This window comes from Podarcis gaigeae (genome assembly GCF_964106915.1).
Source record: "Podarcis gaigeae genome assembly, chromosome: 3".
NCBI lineage: Eukaryota > Metazoa > Chordata > Lepidosauria > Squamata > Lacertidae > Podarcis > Podarcis gaigeae.
The window spans coordinates 96,822,728-96,842,182 of NC_139680.1; the positions used below are offsets into that span (position 1 = coordinate 96,822,728).

The 19,455-nt window shown below is 44.7% G+C and overlaps 1 protein-coding gene across 4 annotated transcripts in view; it reads right to left on the minus strand.

Annotated features, from left to right (window-relative positions):
• Positions 1 to 444: 444 nt before the first annotated feature.
• ATF3 (activating transcription factor 3) overlaps positions 445 to 19,455 on the minus strand; it is a 38,866-nt gene continuing 19,855 nt past the window's right edge. Inside the window, exons 1-4 of one of the 4 annotated variants that reach the window (XM_083733870.1) lie at positions 14,950 to 15,306; positions 5,590 to 5,833; positions 5,032 to 5,136; positions 445 to 4,921 (exon numbers count right to left, since the gene is read on the minus strand). In XM_083733870.1, the coding sequence (XP_083589996.1) occupies positions 4,724 to 4,921; positions 5,032 to 5,136; positions 5,590 to 5,829 (543 nt within the window). In that variant the 5' untranslated portion in view covers positions 5,830 to 5,833; positions 14,950 to 15,306 and the 3' untranslated portion in view covers positions 445 to 4,723. Of the gene's footprint in view, positions 4,922 to 5,031; positions 5,137 to 5,589; positions 7,617 to 7,664; positions 10,015 to 14,949; positions 15,307 to 19,455 lie in introns of those variants that run through there. The other 3 variants (XM_083733871.1, XM_083733873.1, XM_083733872.1) reach the window with 3 other exon arrangements.

The window sequence follows — 19,455 nt, forward strand, 5'->3', positions numbered from 1 at the left end:
TCTCCCCTGTCTTCTTGCCTGAAGAAGCTTTGGTAATGCTTACGATTTCTCCAGAGAGCCCCAATCCCCAGCAGAGCAGAACAAATTGCAAATGGATGCTAGGATTCTACAGACTTTGTATGTACAAACCCAGGGTAGTTGGGCAGATGGCTTGTTTGGTTCAGGTATAAGGAACACCTTGCAGCAATATGGCAGGTGAAAGCAACAGCAGATCAGGAAAGGGACAATTGCAGTAATTCAGAGGGAACTGATGGCATGATATTGGCATTCGCAATGGCATGGGGTTGAGGGTCATGCAGTGAATATGGAGACCAGGCAGCCTACTGTAGTTAGGACACATTTAAGAACACTACCTGGGGAGGTGTTTTTTTTGGGGGGGTGGGGGGTTGAGTGAGCATCAGTCCTTCAAATAAGGTGAAGTAAGTCACACAGGAACAAAAAACACACATGTATTAGTCTTTTTTTATTAAAGTATCAAAACATAAAACTTAATAGAAAACAAATTGCTTCTACTGCATTATTAAATGTTCAGAATAAAACAGATACATAAATCCATGCAGTTCTTTCATTCAACAATTCTCCCACTTGGCTTGGAAGCCAGCATCCAACCTGGCCTGGAAGGAGTTTGCCTGTGCCCTGAAGAACAGGAAGGAGCTCAGCTACTGCTGCTGGCTGCCACTGCAGACAGGCGACGTTTAGGCAGCTGAACTCCTTCCTGCCACAGTGCTGTCAGAGTGCCAGAGTCCCCCAGAAGTCCAGCAATGCAACTCTCAAGCAATGCAAACAGATATATAGGATGTATACTATTGATATAATCTTGAGGTATGTGCACTGCACACTTACCCACATACGCAACCACATACACACAACCACACACGAGGAAGCAGCCACAGCTGAACCAAGATTATCTTTGAAAAAGTAGCAGTGCCGTTGTAAACATTTGGCATGCTCGCTAAAGTCATTTGTGTTTCAACCGAAGCAGCAGCAGCAGCAGCAGCAGCAAGACGCCTGCGTCATTTTAAATAGGCTGTAGAACCACAATATTAAAACACCTCTCAAAAGGGAAAACATTAATTCTGCATTGAGAGCTAACAAAGACTCTATGTATGAGAACATCATACATGCAACAGAGTCCATTCTTTTATTATCATTTTCTGAATTGCTTTTGGAAACACGTTAAATACATAGACAAAGCAGGGGTCCTTTGATACAGCACAGGTGATGGGCAGCGACCGTCTCTGGCTAATGTTGGCAGCTCCTCATACTAGCCTAGGGTGTAGATCCCAAGAAGCCCTTCCATGTTCGAAAAGTGCATTTGTTCATGGAAGGTCTAGTTGCTACAGAAGGGATAGGGAACCTGTGTCTCCCTAGAGATTAACTCACAGCATCCCTGACCATTGGCTGAACTGGCCAGGGAGCTGGTAGGAATTGTGACAACATCTGGAGGGCCACAGGTTCCCCCTCCCAGCACTAGAGCATACCATGAGAAAAGCAAAACCAGATCCAAATATGCTCTTTTGCTTGCAGAGCGGGAAAACAGCCTGACTGTTAGAGGGTGCATTCACATTGCTACCTAAGACTGCAGTGATGTCTTTCCAGCACTCTCCCCACGACCACCCTACCCCCAGCTGTTCACATCAGCACGGCTTCATTGTTTCTGTTTGTGTACATGCCAGAGGTTGATTGTGGTGGGGGTGCCTTTACCCCATGCAAAGGTGTTCCCCCTTTGGCCAGAGACAAATTCAGAAAGCCTTAAGGACTCCACTTGGTGTGAAGCTGGTTTGAGCAACAATGCATCAGACGGCAGCATTTCACAAAGAAGTGCAGGGGACATGTGCATTTGGGATAATGCTGTGTGAACATGGATTAAAAACCCAGCACTAAGCACACACAGGAAATGGGAGTGTGAACGCAGCCATAGTTTTCTTCGTTCTTTGGATCTGGCCTGCAACATTCCAAAATCAACAGCACCGTATCACTTTTAGGGAGCGACAACATTAGATATTGAAGACGACCAAGTACTGTCTAGAATATATATTCATAATTACAGAAACCCAATCAATTTCCCCCCAATAAGGTTCTTGATAGCAGAATTGCACATAGTTCACATAGTAAATAAACTCTCTTTCCCCCAACCTCCCTCTTCCCACGCATCCCTCCCCAACCCAGTACATTGCACAGTCAACGCAGAGGCCTGGGGGGGGGGGGTCCTGCTGTCCAACATGACTTGAGGAACAGCTCACAAACAGCAAAGTGAATTTACTCTGCAGGAAGAAAAATCACACTCTGATGAGACAGAATTTGGCCCGCTTCCTTCCATTTTTTGTTACATGAAATATACATTTGAAACACAGCATTGGACATTATAATATATCCAAATTGCTGAAAGTGTATTAAGTACTTCTGTTGCAGAATGTAAAAAACAGAGAGATAAAACAAGGCAGCAGGCTCAAGTATACCAGCCACAGATTGACAGTAAAAACCTATGCATGTCTCTACTTGGAAGTCCCATTGCATTCAATGAGCCTTCCTCCCAGGTAAGTGTGTACTATATAGGATTATAGCCTTTGAAAACTATTGTTCTGAGGTACGATGTTTATGTGGGTGTGTTTTAACACTGGACAATGTGGATGAAGGATTTTATCCTGCAAACGCCTTTGTCTACTGCATTGATTACATAATTAAATTTAGATCCCAGCAGACTAAAACTAGAAATAATACTTCATAACAGAACTGCAAAGTGTTTGGGCAAAAATAAGGATTTTTCACCCAAATCTGCATACAGAAATCTGATTTGCAAAATTAAAATTCCTATTCTTGTGACTCAGGTTCCTAAATTCAGTGTTTGAATACTGAGTGGGGTTTGTCTCAGAGAGTGAAGTGAGCTCTTTTTTTTCTTTTTTCTTTTTGGCAAGGTGTTTGTTATTATAGTAAAAAGTTAGAGTTTAACTAAAGCGTCTACCTCACAATCTGTGCACTACTTAGGCATATCAGTGATAAATAAAAGGTGATTGAGGAGTCCAGAGATCCTCACAGAAGGAGGGGTGAGAAATGCCAACAGGTGACAAATGGCTTATTGAATAGGAAGGGGCACCTGAAATTAACTCCCCCAGCTACCAAAACGATCTGCACTGTTGGAGTTAATAACATGAGTACAGGGTGCTTGAGCATTGCTCACACTAGACTTGGGGTTTCTACCCCAGATACCCAGAGTACCATTCTGTGTAAATGGTATGACAACCAGATGAGTAATCTATGCAAAAAGCCTTACAGGGAACAAAGGATGGACCACAACTCAAGTTGCAGAGCCATGCTTTGAATGTATGCGAGTCCCACACCCAACTCATCCTTAAACAAGGATGACAAGTAGCAGAGTCTGGGGTCTTTGAAGAGGCTCTACCAGTCAGAAGAGATGGCATCAGACAAGATGAATCACAGCTATGAAACTCTGTAGAGCAGCTTTGTCTGTTCCAATACCGGATTGCTCTGCTTGAGAACTTTAATGATCATACTTATATAGGTGCAAGTTCTTATTCATGCAAGGTGTTGTGGGGTTGAGAGACAGCAATGGGTTCAAGGTGACCCAGTAAGCTTCAGGTAACAATGTGGACCAACACTCTAAGCACAAGCTGTCTGCACGACGACAGGGAAAGCTGCATCTCCAAGCCTGCTATTCAGCTGTTGACAGACCTACTTGGCTACTTTTAAGTCTCTTTTCCTAGCACAGCTGTAATTGTCATGGGACAGTTTTGCAAATACATGCAGTTAATGCACCCACAATCATTCCTTTGTGCAACTTGAGAACCACCAGAATTTCTTGCTCTGAAAAAAAAAAGGGTGGTGCCCAGGAAAGATTTGCAAGTTCTGGATTCATGAGGTGGTGGCCCACAAATCAAGAGAGGAGGATTAATTTAACATCTATGTCGATCGTGTCACTGTTTCGTATGTTATGAAGTCCTTCCAAATACTGTACATGATGTGACTCATAAAGTGGATTCTCAAAGGGGAATTCCCCTTTCTTCAAACCAGCCAAGGGAAGGGGTAATGTTCCAGCTTGATACATTCAGACTTTTTTCTATCTTTTTTACAGAAGCTGATGCCTGTCATATTACCCACAAATCACCCCCAATGTGAGTCATCAAAAAACCCACAGAAAGGCTTCCGTGAAAACAACAATACAAAGAGAGCGTAAAGCTCGGTTTAAAAAACATTGCACTAGGATATAGAAACACAGTAATTCCCGTTATATCGCAATGCCTTTCGGAATTGAAAGCAGCATTCTGGAAGTTGCCAACCTCTTTCTTTTGAAAGTACAAAGCAAAAGAAAAAACGAAATGAACAGCCCACGCTATCTAACATTTCCTACCCCAATCGAGGACAGATGGGGAGGGTCCATTCAGCTTGGCTGTCCATAAGATGTGCATTGCGGCGAGTCCTAGTGTTCTACTCAAGTGCAAGTACCACATGCCATCAGGGGTTTAGCAAGTCTGTAGCTGTACGGCTTCTAGGAACAGCAAGTATGGCAGATACTAAAACCTGAATCACAGCTAAGCTAGCGCAAGCCTTTTCTTCTTAGCAATGTCATCTCCTCTGCCTTCTCTCGACTAATGGGAGACCACAAATGCCAAGATACCTTCTCTTATGGCTTCTGGCTTGGGGTGATGTGCTGGGGTGTAATTTTTTGGTGTCAGAGGCATGCCCTATGGGCCCCTAGCATTGTCACTTAGCCTTGCAGGGTTCCTTCTTTGATCTGCTGAATGAAGAGGTTCCTTTCGTCCTCCGGCGTCCTCCCGTTCTGGGCCCGGACGATGCAGGTGGGCCTGTGCAGGTTAAGCATGTAGATCAAATGCTGCTTCTCGTTCTTCAGCTCCTCAATCTGAGCCTTCAGTTCTGCATTGATGGTTTCCAGCTTCTCCGATTCCTAGGCACAGGAAAAGAGGGTAAATATAAAAGCGGAACTTCTGAACCATTCTTCTGTTAAACACACAAACGCACACCTCCTCTTTTGCACCTTCTGTGCATCCGACTTACCTTCTGCAGACATTCCGTCTTCTCCTTCTTTTTGTTTCGACACTTGGCTGCTGCAATCTTGTTCCTTTCCCTCCGTCGCCTTTTCCTTTCATCTTCAGGTGCACACTAGAGCAAGATTCAGAGAGAGAGGTAAATTGGTTGACTTTGGGCACATCCAGATGTTGTATCAATATTGCAAGTGGGCCAAGTTTATACTTAATTAGTTATCAGCATCTTCCCCAAGTGTACCATGGAGCTATGACTCCTTCCCAAGAGCACATGATTCAGAAGTACATGCAGTGCACACCAAGGCTCCAGCTTGGCACTAACTCAGTTGCAGCCTTTCACAAAGCCACTTTCATTCAAATACACACAGATCATTGTCTGTGATGGGGTGGGGAGGTATTAGTGCAGACTCCTGCCTTATGTATAATACAGTTTTCCTATTGGAAAGTTCATTGAACAATTATCTACTGGTTTTAGTTCCTCCCCACCCCCCTGCTTTCTGTTTTGTTCTTGTTTAAATAGAACGCCATTACTGAATGTGAAAGCAAAACAAGCAATTAAAAGAAGGAGCACCTCTGCTTTCAAAACAGACATTTCCCCAGGTCTGTCTGAAACCATGACTGTGTCCAGCGTGGAGGACATCCTGTGCGACAGGCACTTGTTCTGGATGGCAAATCTCAATTCTTCTTTCACCAGCGGAGTTAGATTTGTGAAGTCTTCAAAACCCAGGGACACCGAAGGAGACAGGCATGGGACAATGGCAGTGGCGCTGACTTCCGAAGCAGACACCTGGCCAGGGTGTTGGAGCATCATTTTGCTGAAAAAGAAGAACAAGAATGACTCTTTCTGAATTTATCAGGACACTCTCTCTCTCTCTCTCTCTCTCTCTCTCTCTCTCTCTCTCTCTCTGTGTTTGTTTGTCAGATGATCGTTTAACTCTCAACTAAGACCTGATTTAGAAAATATGACTTTTGGATGTGGAATAATTCCTCAAACTCTGGGCCATGACCTGTAATTATATCTTGTTAGAATGGTTGCCCATGAATTGTATCCAAGTAAGTCCTACTCAGAGTAGGTCTGTTGAAATCAATGGGCTTAAGTCAGTCATGCCCATGTGATCATTTCAATGGATCTGCTCTAGGTACAACTTAGTTGGATATATATATATATCTTAGTTCAATATACAGTACACGTTTATTTAATCCTGACATTTCTATCTTGCCCTTCCTGCAAGGAGCTCCAGGAAACATACATGGCTCCCCCTCCCTGCTGGCCACATGACCCTGAAGCTGTATGCTGGCTCCCTCGGCCAATAAAGCGAGATGAGCACCGCAACCCCAGAGTCGTCCACGACTGGACCTAATGGACCTAATGGTCAGGGGTCCCTTTACCTTTAAGCTTCATGACTGAGTGGGGCTTTGAACCCTGGTCTCCCAGGCCCTAGGAGACTCTAACCAGTACACCACATTGGTGCTGTCTCTACACACACACACACATTACACAAAGCACCCTTGATAAACAACTTAAATGCAACTATAAACCAACAATATAACTCAATAGGGAGCAATTCAAAACTAACATTGCCAGGTTTTTTGTACCATTTGGTATAATACTGCCACACACTGGCAGCTGGGTGAGCAACTTCTAACCAAACAGGAAATGCGAGAGGCAATATATAAGTTATATAAGTTACATGGGATTTTGTGCAATAATTGCACCACAAGTTGAACTGGGTCACTTGTGCTGATTAATTTTCCAGTCTTATGTTTAGACTGGAAGGGATTCGCCCAGTGTTTGTGCAGTTTAGGTGTGTTAGATACACTAAATCAATGCACCCAGTGCTCAAGAAATCTCTCGCCTGCAATGTGGCTCATTCGCACATGCAGCTGCACATATATCCAGCCATAGGAATCTATCACAGGAGTCATCCTGAGACGCTCCATTTTATTAGAGGAAGCAATAAAACGCTGCAAAATCTTATTAACAGCAAAATCTATCACAATTAGCTTCGTAATACATAAGCCAATTACTGCCTCTGGGCATTTGTGTACATAAATGAAGCCATCATGCTGTCAAACTAGATTTGATCTATGCAATATCCATTGTAATTATAGCTTCAGGGAACAGTTGGAGTTCATTATGGTCTCCCACGCCAGTGGAAGTTGCACCCTTTTGCACTGGCAGTAGATAAGTGTGCTTAAGGAAAAAAATAAGATTTGAAGGCACAGCTTCAAGTGGCAAAACAAGACACACTGCCATTGCTGCTATCTACAAACACATTTCTTCATCCTGCACCCCAACAAGGCAGCAGTATTGTCACAGTTCAATGACACGTTCCAATCAGGCAAAAGCACTTGAGAGTGCAGCACAGGGCTGATCTGGGGAGAAGCTCATGGGCCAGACAGACAGCTCTGAAGCTTCACATTCAGACCTCAGGCCACAGGTTCTTCAGACCTGATACAGATAGTTACGTTTGTTGGTCCCACACATGTTTCCCACAGGCATCTGGTTGGCCACTGTGAGATAAGGATTCTGGACTAGATGGGCCATTGACCACACCCGGGAGTCTCTTCTTACATTTTGCTACTTGTATGTAGGCACTGTTTGCATGCATTGGAAATACTTGGCTCCCTACCATGGCAAAATGCATGCATTTCAGCCATCTACATAAGGGTTTTATTTTTATTTCAACACGGAAGTAAGGATTTTATGATGTGCAAAGTGAATCCTAGGCATACCCCCTCCAAAAAAGCAACAACAGTAGAAAACCAAAAGTTTATTGACCTCCTGATTATGAGAGCGAAGATTTCCTGGAATTGTTTGTCATTTCCATAGACCTTGAGAAACTTATGTAATTCTGCAGAAATCCCCCTGGCCATGGTGAGTCACACCTCAGAAATGCTGATCTCCTTCAATCCTCCATAGAGGTAGGAGATAACTCCAATCAAACCAAGACAGAAAAAGGGCCTTCAGTTTCCAGGTTATCCTTTTGTTTTCAGCTCAGAAGACGGTAATGAAAAGTCGATCAAAGCGGTAAATTAACAAAAGTGGTGTGCCTTAACTGACGTCTTTAATTGATTATAGAGATTGCTTAATTCTTCACAGATTAAGCTACCCATTTCCCAGTCATATCTTAATAAGACAGGTCTATGAACTTGTTTTCTAAAAACAAAAACCAGAATGCCAAGATTTTTTTACAATGCCAGTGTTCTGGGTAATTATATGCAGAGTGGGGGGGGGGTACACAGAGTCCCCATTTATAGGCTATAAATTATAGCTATGTTTAATAGGCACTTCATGCCAATTCTTGGAGCCCCATTCATTGTGTTGGCACTACTGTTGGCATCAACACAAAATTCTGAGGATTTGGGGAATGGCCAAGGTTTCGTTGCACCAGTCCCCTGGCAGAGAAACAGCTGAGAATGCTGGCAGTAATGTGGGACTCTGGAGAGAATTGCTACAGCTTTCCAAAAACCATACTGCTATTAATGTACATTCTCAGCTGTGTTTCAGACAGAATCCTGCAAAGAGGTCTAGGGTGACAGACTCGTCCAAAGATACCGCAGCGAGTTCCATACCTGAGAAAGCAGGAACCAGAATCTGGGTTTCGCACATCCAAGCACAATCCCCCCCCCCCCCCCGTCCCAATGTCTCTCTACTAAATATTTGCTGCTGTAGTTTCTGTTTGATGAGCCATCATGTACAGTCCATCGAACACAGCAGTGCTTGGTGCCCATGTTGACCGATAGGGCAGAAGGCAAGGAGGCAAACAGTAGGGGCAGCCAGATCCAACAACAGGAAGAGGCAACTAATTCCATTGTCACCATCCTCTTCCTGCTGAATTTTGCAAAAGCAATACTAAGACTTAAGGAGTAGGAAGCTTACAGGTGCAGTACATAGGAAGTCAGGTAGGTGGGGTTTGCCTCCACCGATGTAACTGTGTGGGTCCCAAGCTCAAGGAATGGAGGATGCCTTGTTTGTTAAAGTCACTTGAACACAAAGAACACCTCACACCCAGCAATTGGGCCTCTCTTAAGAGCTGATGCAAGATGATTGCAAGGTCTTTATGCATTCATCTTGTGATCATTCAGTGACACACAGAGGCAGACTGAAACATTCTACAGCCAGATGGAGCCAAATAAAAACATTTCACAGCCAATGTATGCAGTACTGTACTGAGCACTGCATTTCCAAATGATTAAAAAGGCAAGATCTGATGGCCTCTCCCCATGTGGTGTTCACATATCAAAGGCTCCCCATTTATTCGTCAACAATTCTGCCTTTTAAACAGGGTGACAGCTAAGTGCAAAACAAAATCAGCTCCACCACACAACTTAAATGTTAGGAGCTGCCTTATATCAAAGAAGAAGAATTATAGAGTTGGAAGGGACCCTATGGGTCACCTAGCCCGCCCCCCAGCAATGCATATATTTAGCATTTAAATAATGAGTGTTTTATCCTGAATTTCACAAGACAAGTCATTGGTCCATTTAGTTCAGTATTATCTACTCTTCCTCGACAAGTGAAGGTCTTTGCTACCCCCCCCCAAGACCTACAACCAGAGATATTTTCTTTTAATCTGAGGGCACTTCCACATGGCAGTTTATTGTAGATGAGATCCTGCACACAAGCTTTTTGCAACAGCCACGTAACATCCTACTCATACAAAATGTCATCGTATCTTATTTTCTCAATTAATCCAGATTTTCCTTTCCTCCAGAAAATATGATGAGTTAAAAAAAACCCCCACAGAAACAGTAAATGTAGTTTAAAATAGGGCTGCTGGATATAGGATGGCATTTTGACGAGCATGCCATCACGTGGACTCTGAGGAAAATTTGTGTGCATGAGCAGCATCAAGTCCGCAATAAAGGCTACGTGCACAGCATTCATTTAATGTACAATAATTATAGCACATTGCCCACCCCAAGAATTCTGGGAAATGTAGTTTACCCCCACACTTTCCAGCACCCAGAACAAACTACCATTCTCAGAATTCTTTGTGGGTGCTTTAAATTGCTGCCCTGGGCTCCTTCAGGAAGGTGAAATACAGATTCAATAAATATAATTTAAGTATATGGTGTGTACACAGTCCAAACTACCCAGAGATACTAGAGATTGACCCTGAGACCTTTAACATATGAGGGATCTGCTCTACTGTATCACTGAGCAAAGGCCACCTGCCAGGCCCGGCCCACCCATGAGGCAAGGTGAGGCAACTGCCTCAGGCAGCAGGATGCACAAGGGCAGCAGATCCTGAGGTAGATCTTTATTCCCCGTCTTGTTCCTGAGGTAGATCTTCACTCACTCCTTCTTCACCGAGAGGGAGGGGGTGCCATTTTGTAATTCGCCTCAGGTGCCAAAATGTCTTGAGCAGGCCCTGCCACCTACACCCTATATTCATGTGGTTCTTCTCTGCATGTTGATCCTTGCTGTGTAACCCTCTGCTGTTCATAGCTTTATTCTAAGCAGCAGGAGAGATTCCAAAAGCTTCCGAGTTCTTTCAACCTGTGCCAATTTGCCCACGCATTGTATAAAAGAAGGGTATTCCTGCCGAGATCCTTCAGAGGCCCACCCACTTAAAAAAAATGATTGCTGCACACATGCAGGCATCCGTAGGCAAAATAAACGCAAGCTATTGTACACCTCCCTGCTTTCTCGGGATTTGTGTTTTAGAACTACCATCAGATAATCCATGGCTATGGGGCACCCTCTACCTTTAAGGCACATTCGAAACACATTCGTTCCCTCAGAGAATTCTGGGCACTGTAGTTTACCCAACACAGTTACAATTTCCAGCAACCCTTAACAAACTACATTGCCCAGAGTTCTTTGAGGCAGTGTGTACGCAGCCTTATATACTAATAGCAGACTTCTTCTCCAAGTGTGAAATCTTATATAAGGAGGAGGAGGAGGAGGAGGGGGAGTTTGGATTTGATATCCCACTTTATCACTACCCGAAGGAGTAGTGTACAGCGGCTAACATTCTCCTTTCCCTTCCTCCCCCACAACAAACACTCTGTGAGGTGAGTGGGGCTGAGAGACTTCAGAGAAGTGTGACTGGCCCAAGGTCACCCAGCAGCTGCATGTGGAGGAGCAGGGAAGCAAACCCAGTTCACCAGATTACGAGTCCACCATTCTTAACCACTACACCACACTGGCTCTCCAAAATGGCACCATCCTCTCACATGGAGAAGGTAGCAATAGCCTGAGGGGAACCCCAAGATTTGCGACAGAAGCACACACAATTTTTTTAGGAAGGGGGGAGGCAAACAGCCCAATGAGGACTGGGCCTGCTCAGTGGCTACAGAATGTTTGCTGGCTGTTGGAGTTGAGGTGGCAGGGAATGGAATAGAGTATCCTTGAGAAGGGCAGGTCTGGATGGAAAACTGAATAGGAGCGTTCTGTACAGCCAGGTTTGGTTGCAATTCTCTGTTGTGTCATATTTTCCTGTTCATAGCCAGATTTCTGATTCTCTCAAAGGCTTCTGCTAAAACAAGTGACACATCAAAGATCATGAGGGGAGATCCACACAGTACATTTAAAGTACATTTACCATGCCTGGTGTCCCCACAAAGAATCCTGGGAGCTGTAGTTTGTTAAGGGTGTGCTAAGTGTGGCTCTGTGAGAAGGAAACTACATTTCCCAGTATTCTCTGGGTGCAGTTGTGTGCTTTAAATGTGCACTGAATATCTGTTAGAAGTATGGTGTGGGTCTTTAAAAAACTGGGTCACTTTCAGCTAACTTGGTTGACATTAAAAGATTCGCCTTCACATTAAAAATAGAACAAGGCACACTGACCTGATGCTTCACGTGCCTTTCATTTCAGATATTCTCAGAAACCAAAAGTCCTCATTTTATTTTTTGGCTGATACATTTGCTTCCCCACACACCCCGAATGTTTTCCCCATCTTGCTGATGCAGTAACCTGTTAACCATAGAAGTTAATCTCCCACAGCTTCAAAAGCAATTAAAGTCCACAAGCACCCTGAACTGAACTTGACCTTTTAAGATTTTTGGCATTGCAGTTTGGCCACATATATCTGCTGCTTTCGAAATGGCCAGCTGTTAATATGATGAAGAAAATCAATAAGGCACCAGGAACCGCTTGCAGTCACCACTTTTTGTGTGTGGTGTCCTCACAAAGCCCCAGCTTAGATGGCAAGTTGGACAGAAGTATTTGCCGTTTTTGCTCACCATCAACCTTATTCGATGCAAAAAGTGTTTCAGAAATTCACATTGATACTCAGCACACATAATCCCTTTGTGTGGTTTCTCAGCCATCATCAACATTTCACTTTTCAGTTGTTTTGGATCAGTGGTTCCCTAACTTTTCCCACAAAGGACTGACTGAAATCTTCTGGGGGTCTTGGTGGACCACTTAATGATTTTTCTCTCTCTATCTCTGGTAGCATTTGTAATGTGCTGTGGTAAACGCTGGACAGTTTTTAATTGTATTTTTATTGCTTCCATTATTTCTTATTATTAAATTTGTATACCGCACTATACCCACAGGTCTCCTACACATTGTATTGTATTGCAATTTGAGTTTCGCAGAATGAAAGCCATAGAAAATCAGTTAAAAATCAAGATGAATGTTTAATAGGATGTACTTTAGCCACTAATCCACAGACACGCCACGGACCACCAGAATGAAGCTTATGGGCCACTGGTGGTCCACAGACTGCAATTTGGAAGTCTTTGCCTTGAACTACAACGTTTAGCAGCCCTAGTTGAGCAAGATGGGGCTGGTGGGAATAGTAGTTCCAAATAGCTCAAGGGGACCAGGCTGGCAAAGGCTGCCCTATATCCTTATCACAGATAAACTCGTAAATGCTTTGAATAATCCTAGCTGCAAGCTTACTTAAGAGTAGCCCACTTGAATCCAATGGGACTTGCTTCTGAGCAAAAGTGCTTAGGAGGCTATAGCACAGCGAATTTATGTTGTGGGAAATAAAAGTAAGCCTAGAAACCTAGGTACACTTAACTAGGAAATACACACTTATGAGGGAGTAAGTCACATTGAACGCAGTGGAGTTCTGTTGCACTTCGAAGGGTGCACCTGTGCAAGCTTTCTTCTGAGTAAGTTAAGCTGAACTCAGTGGGACTTTCTCCATTTATTTGTTCATTAAATAATTTCTGTATTGCCGTATCAGGGCAGAGTACACGAAAACATAAAGCACTATTTAAAGAATAAAAATTCAGAAATTCCTTAAGGTGACTGGCTAATCAAAAATAAAAATTTAGCAGCTGCAAAGGCTCTTGTTGGCACACAAAAAAAGTCTTCAAGAGATGCATGAAAGTCAAAAGTGAGGGTGGGTGCCTGTCAAATCTCTACCAAGAGAGTATTCCACAGCACAAGACCAGCGAAGCTAAATGCCCAACTTCTAGCTGAGGCTGGTCAATCCTCTAACACTGGGGGCTTCCAAATTAAGCAGAAGTGGGACTGGGCTTCATGGTGCCAATGCTACAGACCCCCTTTGGGAGTAAACTCCATATAACTTGCTGAGACTTACTTCCAAGTAAACATGCACAGGCTGCAGCAAGTCCTGCATTCACCCAGCTTCATGCAAATAAACCACGAAAATGTTAACGTTCTGCCTCTATCTGCATGAAGATTACTTCATCTGGAACCAGCCATATTCATCTACACTTAAAGGAAAGGCAGTCGTATTGGCTTATAAGGGGAAAAAATCTGTATTAGGACCATTTATTACATTACGCCAATCAAAACTGTCACAAAACACTGTGCAAACTTTTAAGTTCTCCAGAACTCCTCATCAGGCTAGATGGCAGAACCATCCCTGCTTTGCTTAATCTAGCCCAGTGAAGAGTTCTGGAGGACTCGAAAGCTTGCACATTATTTTGTGGCATTTTGTTTGGCCTAATAAAGATAGTTCCCTCCTACGGATTCTGGAATTAGCAGTTCCACTAAACAAACGTTTAACACTCCAAAGTCCCAAACATACTTAAGTTTTGAAACAGTCCTATCGATCCCTGCAAGCCTGATCTGCATTCCTATTTTTACAGGTTCCTCTGATAACTCAACGCCGGCGAGTAAAAAACAAATCTGACAGATCGAGCAGGAAGCATCCTATACAAAGCGGCGGAGCGCTCTCGCTACCACGCCGTGCGCCACCGACTGGCGGCTGGAGGCATTGCCACATCGTAAAAAAAGTTAAGCTTTCGAATCTTTTCCGCCAACCCTCGCCATCCCACAACTTACCGTAAATGATCATCATTTGATTATTATCACTTATAAGTTGCTGTTTTTCTCCCGAAAGTCTTCTGGGAAATTAAAAAGCTGGCGATGACCTGGAAAAACCGCCGCAAAAACCTCTCCATGCGTAGTTTTTACGCAGTTGGAAATATACGATCTTGGGATTAAACAGAACTGCCCCCCCCCCCACCTTCCCTTGCCGTTTCTTTCCGTCAAAAGAAACAAACAGCAGCAGCATCAATGAAAACCACTGTGCGGTCGCCCAAACTTTTAAGATTGGAGCGCCCGAGGAGGAAACTGGCAAGTTTCTGTCGCTTACGCGAAAGAGAGCGCTCGAGAGAGATCGGTCAAACACTTTGTTCGGATGAATGAACTTTTACTTTCAGTTAGCCTCACTTTTAAAAAGAAAGAAAAAGAAACGTGAACGATTTCACTTCTGACTCCCTCACCTCACTAACTCAACTCAAGAAATCTCACCTACTCAACACTCGATTTGATTGAAAAAGTTCCGAGACCTGAAACGGGACGGATACGCACGTACCGAAAGACGCGCGTTCCCCTCGAGCCTATTTGCCTACCACAGACCAACCCCCCCAAAAAAAACCCCACAGTTAAGACAACACCTGAGTGAGCGGGTGAGAGATCCCAGATCTCCTCGTCCCGGTTTCTCTCCGCGATTGCCTTCCCCTTCCTCCGGTGTCTCGCTCCCTTACCTGTTCCTCACCTCTCCTCCTTCGAGTCGTCTTTTCCTTCCCAGTTTCGAAGAATCGGAGGGTGGAAGAGAAGAGAGGGAAGACTCTCAGGTGAGAGTTTAAGGAATAAAATAAAAATCTCGGGCGGGGTGCGTGGAGTGGGGTTGTCCTTGGAGGCGGGACGGGTGGCGCTGGGCAGCAGGAGCGGTAGTAGTAGTGGCAGCCGCGGCTCCTTCGCTCCAAGCGCCTCTCCGCGTCTCTGGCTCCCCGCGAGGTTGCATCACCCCCTTTATATAGCCCGGCAGGCAGCGCTGGTATTTACTCTGGCCGCCGCTCGCGCGCTGATGTCATGCTATTAATAGATCCTTCAGCAAGATCTGGAGGAGGCAGGGGGCGGGGCCCAGGCTGGCCAGGGGGCGGGGCTCCCCGGTGATGCAAGGACTCCCCCCCCACACACACACACCAGGAGGGAGGAGGAGGAGGAGGCGGGACGCGGGGCGACGCGTTCCCGGGCGCGTTCCTTAAGAGGCAGGCGGAGCGCGCGCCTTGCCCGGGCGGCGGGCCAGGTGGGAACACCCTTCGCGGAGGCAGCGGCGGAGGCATGATCCCTCCATGAGCCAATGGTGCCCAAGCCAGCGCATGACTCCAGATCGCTGGCATCCCGCAGCAAAGCGGGGCCGGGCAAAGGAGAGGCGATTAGGAAGGCGGAACAGGAGGGTGCGATGGGGGGGGGGGGCGTGTTTTTTTTTGTTTTCCCCACTTTCCTGTTTAGGGAAGTTTTTAAATTTTAATGCTGTACTGTTTTTAACACTTGATTGGGAGCCGCCCAGAGTGGCTGGGGAAACTCAGCCAGATGGGCGGGGTATAAATAATAATACTAATAATAATAATAATAATAATAATAATAATAATTCCCTTCTCTTTCTAATGAGGATCTGATTGGAACTTTGCGGATGATGCCTTGCCATTTTGTGTAGCTAAAGGAGTTAAAGGACGGGGGGAATCTGTCCCCTCCTTTGAGATTTGTGTCTAGACTGTGTGTGGTTTTTTTGTGTGGGATCGGGTGTATCCGCGCCTACCTCGCGAGATCCGCCGACAACGTCCCCAACCCCCCATTTCTTTGATTTTTCGATTTTCTTTCTTTAATGAACAGCCGCGTGTGTCCCGTGGCGTCCCAATCCCCCGATTTCGCGCCCGCGCAATTTATCTCTCGGGAGAGCGTGAAAACCTTAAATCCAGAATCCCCAGGGATCGTTGAAAACTTTTGGGCGACCCGGCCGCTCTTAAAAAAGAGCGTTCCTCCCCCTCTCTGAAATGGACCGAAACCGCACGGGAATAGACAGCCGAGAAAATGGGGTCAGTGGGATAACTGAATCGAACATATCACATATACAAATTACCGTCTGCCCACTTTACGGCAAAAAAATAAAATACTATAAAGTCGAAGAACATCTCTCCTTCCTCGCCGCCCGCGCACACACACTATTGCCGCCCTAAATTTTCTACTACAGTTGTTTGTGCTTATCTTAGCATATTGTAGACATCCGTCATTCCCCCTCATTTTATTTTATTAAATGGTAATGTTCTGATCCTATCTTATTTGCGATTCCACTTTGGAAGGTTCTGTCGCGATCCACTGGATTTCTGTTCCGAATTCCAATAAACTTGTCTTTGGGGACGCGGTGAAGGACAATCACGCAGCCTGATCCTATCCTTATTCGCTCCGAAGAAGTTCTAAGCGTGTGTGCTCAGGATCCCTTGGAATCCTAGGGTCCCGAGGGTTATCTAGTCCAACCCCCTGCAATGCAGGAAGCTCAATTATTTTGCAAAGGGGAAACCATTTTTCCACGCTTGTGATGGGAGAAGAATAATAAAAATAAAAGTTCCTCCTCCTCGAACTCCACTCCTCTGGGACTGTTTAAAACGACGCTTTGCTATTCTTTGAGCTGGGGGGGTGGGTCTCTCGACTCGGGGCAGATTCGTCTGAATACAGGCGAAGTGGTGATCGCCCCCCCCCCCATCACAAATAGCTCCCCACCCGAATTTCTAGGCAAAGGGCGATGCAATCGAGGGCGAAAGAAGAAGGGCTGCTTTTGCACCCTCCTTCCGTGGAGGTTTCTTGCGTGTCCCCCACGCTTCCCCGTGAATAAGGAGAATAAAAAGGATGTAGACTGCCGGGAGGCGCCTGCTTTGACGCATTTCCGTCAGGATGCAAAAGAAAAAGGCGCGCGCTCGTGCAGAGGTCTAACGTGACTTGTGCCAAATGAAATAAACCCACGATGTCCACTCCGGAAAGGACTGTGGGCGCTGCGTGGCTGAGTATTGCGAGGGAGACATGCTCCAGTCTCTAGGCACTGACTGGCAAGCCTGATCTGTCGACTTCAGCGCAGCTTCCGAGTAAGCCTGCTTAGGATCTCTCGAAACAGAAGATGATGGCTATTTTCTATTTATGAGAGGTTGGAAAACCTCATGTTAGACGGAGCACACAAATATTCCCAACTTTAAGAGCATAACACTATACCCCTTAAAACTTAATGTAAAATGCTTCAAGCAGATAAAATCAGTGAGACTTAACTAACCTTACTCCCACTGAATTCATGGGCCTTCTCTAAGCATGGCTAAATATGGACCCAACTCACCATGTGCAAGTAAATTCTATATCTAGTAGATTTCTGCATTGTGGGGATTGGAAAATCCTGTGGTTTTATGAGAACCCCCTGGGGTTTGCTTGCTTATATAGGTTTTTGCACCTGACCCAGAGAGCACTTGGGGACTGAGAACCTTTGTAAGGAGAATTAGAAATCTGCATGACTTAAAATCTACATGGAATTTAAAACAGTAAACACTCCACTAGCAACATTTACAGGTGCATACACAGAAAGTGAGACTCAAAGAGCTTGTAGTATCACATATATGAGTTAGAAAACCCTACTGAAATCTCAGGTATGCCGTGACAACTGATTCTAGAACTGTCTGGTGTGGCTGTGCCACATACAGCCTAATCCTCAAATCTAAGGCCATTTTTACAAATAGCACTTAAATCAGTTTTGCATTTTCCGTATTTTATTTTTAAAATATGCTGTGGAATGCATATTAGCTAGAACTGAAGGGGCAAGGGAGGAAAATAAGCACTAGAATTTTATTTATTTACATGAGCTGCTAGTGTTTTTTTAGCTTTATGGCTGGTTACAGCTCCCATAAATCTAATAAGAGGGTTTGAGAATTTTGGTTTTGTTTTTTACATGAACAACTTTTACTTTGGAACAGTTCTGCCTATCAAGAAGCTTAAAAGTGGCTTGGAATAACTGCTTGTTGCAAAGTTCCTTCTAGAAAATAAATAGTAAACAGGAAATATGGCATATTGTGTGTGTCAAATTTTGTACTGACATCAGACAACTAGAACTTTCTTTGTCAGGCAGGTAAGACAGAAACATATTTTGTTGTTGTTACTGCACTTCTCACACGTTTAGTATATTTACCAGCAGGGGTTTTAGCTACTATCGGAAGTGTTTTTTAAAAATTCAGAAGGTCGGCGGTTCGAATCCCCGCATCGGAGTGAGCTCCCGTTCCTTGGTCCCTGCTCCTGCCCACCAGCAGTTCAAAAGCACGTCAAAGTGCAAGTAGATAAATAGGTACCGCTCTGCCAGAAAGGTAAACGGCGTTTCCGTGCGCTGCTTTGGTTCGCCAGAAGCGGCTTAGTCATGCTGGCCACATGACCCAGAAGCTGTATGCTGGCTCCCTCGACCAATAAAGCGAGATGAGCGCCGCAACCCCAGAGTCGTCCATGACTGGACCTAATGGTCAGGGGTCCCTTTACCCTTTACCCTTACCTTTTGTATTAGATAAAGCTGAGACGTTGTCTTTCAATTCTGTGTGATCTGGGGAAATAAACAATCTGCACACTCATCTATTAACAGTAAATTAGCCAATGGAAGACAACCAAGATTTGTGTGCCAATTCCCTTTTCTAATATCCCAAGTGGAACCTTAACTCCACACTTGAAGAATATATTTCAGCCGTGGAAAAATACTCACAGTTTTAAGCTGGATCTAGTTGGAAGTTTCCCATTGATTTTCACAGAACTTGCATGCAAGTAATTGTGCTGCCCAAGGCTGCAGCTCTGTGCATAGCTTATCTAAAACCTATTTCCTACAAACTTATGTGAGACTTCATTTCAGAATAAACCCATTTGTGGTCAGCCTGCAAAAAGTATGATGGTGCCAGAAGCTGAGTTGCACAAAGCTTCTGTCGTTCCTCTTGAGCCAGTATGATTTAAAAAAACCCTAAACAAATATTATGTATAACAAAGATCTGCTTAAACAATAAACAGTAGATACCATCCATTCTTAATGAAATTAGCCCTGAGTGCTCACTGGAAGGACAGATCCTGAAGCTGAGGCTCCAATAATTTGGCCACCTCATGAGAAGAGAAGACTCCCTGGAAAAGACCCTGATGTTGGGAAAGATGGAGGGCACAAGGAGAAGGGGACGACAGAGGACGAGATGGTTGGGCAGTGTTCTTGAAGC